General features: G+C 52.8%; 1 protein-coding gene across 1 annotated transcript; it reads left to right on the top strand.

Moving 5' to 3' along the window:
- Window positions 1–401: 401 nt before the first annotated feature.
- Window positions 402–6,005, top strand: UCP3 (uncoupling protein 3). Its single transcript, XM_075548662.1, has 6 exons — window positions 402–527; window positions 1,019–1,229; window positions 1,346–1,546; window positions 2,635–2,736; window positions 3,973–4,153; window positions 5,891–6,005. The coding sequence occupies exons 1-6, from the start codon at window positions 402–404 to the stop codon at window positions 6,003–6,005; spliced, it is 936 nt and encodes a 311-aa protein (XP_075404777.1).
- Window positions 6,006–6,240: the final 235 nt, after the last annotated feature.

The raw sequence follows: 6,240 nt of genomic DNA, 5'->3' as shown, positions 1-6,240 counted from the left end.
CTCTTATATATAAAGCTTTTTCTTATTCACATCTGAGTCTCCCTGGATTTGTTTCTCTAGTGTACCTGGACTCACACAGAAGCTTCATAGTCTCATCCTTCTTTAGTGATGCATAGTATTCTATGGTGTGTACACACCAAAGCTCATTTATCCATTCTTCCACTGGTGTGCTTGTGGACCAGATTCACCCAGCCCAAGCCTGGCAATGTCCAGCCTCCTCACTGTACCTAAAGGCCTCAGGTGTGGAGGGGAGCCTGGGAACCAAGACCAGGGAGCACAGAATCCGCCTGGCCTGTCTCTTACCTCTTGCCCCCTCCCTGCAGTAAACCCAGGGCTGCAGCTCAGCCTTTCTCCTTGAACCTCCACCGGGCCCCAGAGGGATCGTTCAGTCTTCTGGGATCATGGTTGGACTGAAGCCTTCAGAGGTGCCTCCTACAACAGCTGTGAAGTTCCTGGGGGCAGGCACAGCAGCCTGTTTTGCTGACCTCCTCACTTTTCCACTGGACACAGCCAAGGTCCGCCTGCAGGTAGGTGCTGTTTGGCCCAGGGTCGTGGTTCACATCAAAGGAGGGTCTGCATTTACCCCACACCTCTCCCCAACACGCTCTTCCCAATCCTGACCAGGCCCTTCGCTCCTCCCCATCCCCAAGGCCACCCCCATTCCCATGGCCCAGGTTAGAAAATATCTAAATTCCTTGGCTCAGTGTGGCAGCCTGGACTCTGGAAGTCACAGGTGTGAGATGAAGATAAGGAACTGGCTGTGACCTTGATAAAGACACTGACCCTTTGTAGATGGGAAAATGGCCTGCACCTCTGACCAGCTCTGAGCATACCACTGCTCGGGAAATGCTGCACACGCCTAAGTCATGTGTGCTGCGGTGCCATGTCTATGACCAGCATGCATGTTCTTCTCAAGGTCCATCCCCGGCAGTCTGATCCCACAGGGCTGCTCTGCCCCCCTTGCTTCTCCTTGCTGCCCCAGCCCAGCTCCTCACACCATGCTGCGATTGTCCCTCAGATCCAGGGCGAGAACCAGGGGGCCCGAGTGGCCCGGAGCTTGCAGTACCGCGGCGTGCTGGGCACCATCCTGACCATGATGCGCACAGAGGGCCCCTGCAGCCCCTACAACGGGCTGGTTGCCGGCCTGCAGCGCCAGATGAGCTTCGCCTCCATCCGCATCGGCCTCTACGACTCGGTCAAGCAGTTCTACACCCCCAAAGGATCGGAGCGTGAGTGTCTGGGTACCACCTGGACTGGGCAGAAGCAGACACTCCACAAGAGGGCCCGAGCTGGGGGTGCAGGAAACTGGTAGCCCACCCCCTCCTCTCCCTCTCCACCAACCCAGACTCCAGCATCACCATCCGGATTTTGGCGGGCTGCACCACGGGAGCCATGGCGGTGACCTGCGCCCAGCCCACGGATGTAGTCAAGGTCCGGTTTCAGGCCAGCATGCACCTGGGGCCTGGGAGTGACAGGAAATACCGTGGGACGATGGATGCCTACAGAACCATCGCCAAGGAGGAAGGCATCAGGGGCCTGTGGAAGGGTAGGTGTGGGCTCTGGGTTCTGGAGGGGGCCAAAGTGGGGGGAGGAATAGGGCAAGGAGGGGCGCTCCCAGCCTGTGCTACTGCAGTAATTCTGAAAGAACATTCCAGCCCAGCCTACCTCAGCCACTTGCCACAATGTTTAAAATTCATTTCATTTTACCAACCCCTCGCCTCTCCTCGCAGAGGCTGCCCTGAAGGAGTCCGAAATGAATACAAACTGCCTTCCACACCCTCAAAGCTCTTTAGCCACCCCGAGGGGCTAAGACCTACCGAGAAACACCATGTCACAAGGCAGGATGTGCTCGGTGTCCTGCCCAGAGGGGCGAGAAGATGACATGTCACTTGGGCCTCAAAGGCTGAGCAGGCTCCAGATGTGTGGACCTGGGTCGAGTCTTCCCAGAAACCATCTGAGAGGGGCAACTACAGGACACAGGAGAAACACAGGAAGAGGGCGGTGGTGAGGACTGGGGTAGGGGTCGGGGGTGGGGGAGGTGTGTGCAGGGAGAGGTGGGGAGAAGAGGGCTTTCTTAGGAGCAGAGGTTTAGGATCCCCTCTGTGACTATACATTGGTGACCTCATGGGCTCTGGGCTCTCTGCCATATGGGGCCTGTGGCCACATGAATCCTTGCAGAAGAAACCATGACCGAGTCAAGTTGTTCAAGACTACACCATTTGGAAGAGCAAGCGCCTGGGCATAGCCCTGGCTCTACGCGCACTTGCGATCCAGACTCCCTCTTACAAAGAAAGACTTCGTGTTTGCACTCCAGCTGGGTCTTGGAGGAGAAGCATATTTTACTTTTGAAAGCTATCGCTGATTATCTTTCAAATTGTGACACACACACACACACACTCACACGGAGGCCTGTTTCCTGTCTTGGTGAGGACATGGGGACTGTGAGGGTTGTAAAACAGTGTGAAGGAGGATGTAGAATCTGCTCAGCTGCCATGGGATCCTCTGGCTAAGGCCACGGGAGTAGGGTGCCACGTTACCCACCGATGGAGGGCGTGACGGGAAAAAATGACTTATGGCCAGGGTGTCTGCTTCTCCCATCCCCATTCATCAGCCCCCCTCTCTACTGCCTAACAGGAACTTTGCCAAACATCACAAGGAATGCCATTGTCAACTGTGCTGAGATGGTGACCTATGACATCATCAAGGAGAAGCTGCTAGACTATCACCTGATGACTGGTGAGGCTGTGGGTCCCAGGTTGACTGCTCTCCCAAAGCAGCCCGCCAGGCCTTTCCAGAGTTCTTGGGGGCACAGTGGGCCAGAGAACCTAGAAAGCCAGACGAGAGAGCACCCAAAGACAGCTGGGCTTCAGAAGGAGCAGAGCGAGAACTGGCGTCCAGTAAAGAGGTGGGCAGGAAAGAGCCCTGGAGGGAGACCAGGGCTCCCGCTCCCGCTCCAGTGCCACCTCTTCCTGTGTAACCTTGAACTCAAGGTCACTCTATGACTTCAGGTCCATGCCAGTCAAATGCAGCTGCACTTCTTATCTCTCCAATTCTGAGACACGGCAGCTCGATTTTGCCAGTATTTGCCATGAGCTCCGAGTCTCAAAGTGACTCAAACATTAGCAGGTTGGACTGCTAATGGAAAGGTTGGAGGTTTGAATCTACCCAGAGTGCCTCAGAAAAAAAGCCCCGGTCCTCTACTGAAAACCTTAGTCGTGGGAATCCCGGCTGACAGCACACGGAGTCGCTGTGAGTCAAAATCAACTCAACAGCAATGGGGGGGGGGGGGCTTTTTTCTTAAAAAGAGTTGAGCCCGCCAGTCAGGGTGCAGTGTAGCAACGATGAAACATACAACTTTCCTCTAGTTCTTTAATGCTTCCTCCCCACTACTATCATGATCCCAATTCTACCTTACAAATCTGGCTAGACCAGAGGATGTACACTGGTACAGATAGGAACTGGAAACACAGGGAATCCAGGACAGATGGTGAGAATGGCGATACCAGGAAGGTGGAGTAGAAAGGGGGAACAGATTACAAGGATCTACATATCACCTCCTTCCTGGGGGATGGACAACAGAAAAGTGGGTGAAGGGAGACATTGGACAGTGTAAGACATGACAAAATAATAATAATTTATAAATTATCAAAAGTTCATGAGGGGGTGTGGGGAGGGAGGGAAAAAATGAGGAGCTGATACCAAGGACTCAAGTAGAAAGCAAATGTTTTGAGAAGGATGATGGCAACAAATGTGCTTGACACAATGAATGGATGTATGGATTGTGATAAGAGTTGTATGAGCCCCAATAAAATAATTAAAATTTTAAAAAGAGCTGAGCCCTGGGCACGGTTAGGCTCCAGGCGTTCGCTGCTTGTCCTCAAGGAGCTGGGGACAAGCAATGAGCACGCATGGAACACAGCGTGTGTGTGCCCGTTCCACAGCCTGATGTTTGCTCTCCCTTCCCGTCTACAGATAACTTCCCCTGCCACTTTGTCTCTGCTTTTGGAGCTGGTTTCTGTGCCACGGTAGTGGCATCCCCAGTGGATGTGGTGAAGACCCGGTATATGAATTCACCCCAAGGACGCTACCGTAGCCCCGTGGACTGTATGCTGAAGATGGTGGCCCAGGAGGGCCCCACAGCCTTCTATAAGGGGTGAGCCTCCTCCTCTGCCTCCACATTCTCTCCCAGAGAAGACAGGGGTACTGGCTTCTCCTTCTTTCCTTCCTTCTTTTTTCATGTGCAAAGTACCTGCTCTGGGTCAATCCAGGCTATGGAGGGGAAAGCATGGATGTAAATATCACAAAGGAAACATCTATAGAAGTTAAACAAGCCAAACAGAGTGACCTGAACCTGATTCAGAGAGGCGAGGAAGGCTGAGAATAAGGAGTCTGTTGTGGTTAGTTGCTACTGAGTCGGTTTCCACTCATGGTGATCAATGTGTGCAGAGTAGCGAGCCTGAGACTACCCAGTCCACTACCATGGCCAAGGGCATGACCAACAAGGAGCTGAAATGCCCTGCTCACTACTCCAATGTGCCTGCAGGGTACTTGCTTCCATGGTCTGGGGAATGCACAGGGAACCACCCTGTCCTGCAGGGTTGCTATGAGTCAGCATTGACTCTATGGCAGTGAGTTTGGCTTGGGAAGCTCTGGAGCATGGGGATGGCATTATAAAATGGTATTTCAACTGGCCAGCTGTCCCTTTCCTGCATGTGCCGCTAGCTTTCGTCTTTCTTTGATCTACCCTCTCAATTCATTCTTTCACTCACCAGACACCACTGAGCATCTGGATGCACCAGGCCCGGAGCTATACTGCCCTCAAGGAGCAGCCAAGAAAGATATATAACTGATCCTGGCCCTGTGCACATATGTGCCTTACAACATTAGTTCCTTTTACCCTCCTGAACACTTCATGAGATACCACTTTCCTCATTTTTAAACCAAGGCTCCAAAAGACTGAGTTACGTAGCCAAGGTCTACGGCTAGAGACAGGTAAATCTGGGGTCTGGATCCAGAGTTCACCCTCTCTACCACCAGGCCATCCTCCTTTGGAGGGGCATAGACTGGATTCAAGAAAAACATGGGCCAAGGTGGTGGTTCCTGAGCTGGTTCCTGGCAAAGGGCACCTTGCCAGGGGGAGAAGTGAGTGCAGGACATGCCAAGCAGAGGAAGCAACGTGAGCAAATGCATCGCAGCAAGCGAGCCCAGCATCACCAGAGAACTGTGCTAAGAGATGGGGCTCTGAGGGGGTTGGTGGAGAGGGAGGCTGAAGAGGTCAACAAAGAAGTCAAAAGACTCGCTGAGTCTGTGAAGCACAGCTGCGGCAGGGGACTCTCAGAAACACATTTGTTGATGGCACAGGCAGGACTCTGGAGAGTCACTGGATTTGGTGCCAAACTCCTGTGGGTGCTGGCCCTGGGTTGAGCTCCAGCTTCTAAAGGGTGTCCTGGCAGGGAGCCTCCTCGGCACTGACCATGCAGACTCAGTGAAACTCAGCAGCAGGGCAGTCAGGTCATCTCTGGGGTGTACTCGTCCTGTGACTGCACCCGAGTCACGCAGCGTGCCTGTGTCCCAGTTTCTGAAAGGGACACCTGGCAACTCTAACAGTCACCCTGGAGAAGTGTCGTGAGAATTAACTGGGCAGTATGTGTGAAACTCACTGGCACATGGCCCAGGTTCAAGATACATGTTTTCTTTGTCCTTTTCTGACATGTCTGCCTAAATCACGTCAGTGGGGATGGTAAACTCTGCCTGCTCCTGATGACGGGGACTCTAGTCCCGATGACTCTTGGTCCTGAGTCTGATGCTGTGTTTTGGGGCAAGCATGCGAAGAGATGGAGTTTTCGACTCTGTCTAGTCCACCTGATGTTATGCTTGTTTATTTCCTCAGATTTGTGCCTTCCTTTCTGCGGCTGGGAGCCTGGAACGTGATGATGTTTGTAACCTATGAACAGCTGAAACGGGCCTTGATGAAAGTCCAGATATTACGGGAATCTTCATTTTGAATACGACCAGAAGGCCAAAGGATGGACGCCAACAGTCGACCCATGCCCACGTGGGCCCAGGCTCACCACCCGTGTTTACAGAACTGTCTACTTGCTGTAGGACTCCCAGAGGTAGGGAGAAGGAAAAACTCCTATTTTTAGCACCTTGTCTTAAAGACACTTAGCTTTGCACTGGCAAGATGAAAACGTGAATTATATTAATTTTATAAATCCATTAGGTCGGATGCCTAACATT

The sequence above is a fragment of the Tenrec ecaudatus genome, chromosome 4 (assembly GCF_050624435.1).
Source record: "Tenrec ecaudatus isolate mTenEca1 chromosome 4, mTenEca1.hap1, whole genome shotgun sequence".
NCBI lineage: Eukaryota > Metazoa > Chordata > Mammalia > Afrosoricida > Tenrecidae > Tenrec > Tenrec ecaudatus.
Note: the sequence above shows the minus strand (reverse complement) of the source record. Positions and strands in the feature narration are given on the sequence as shown.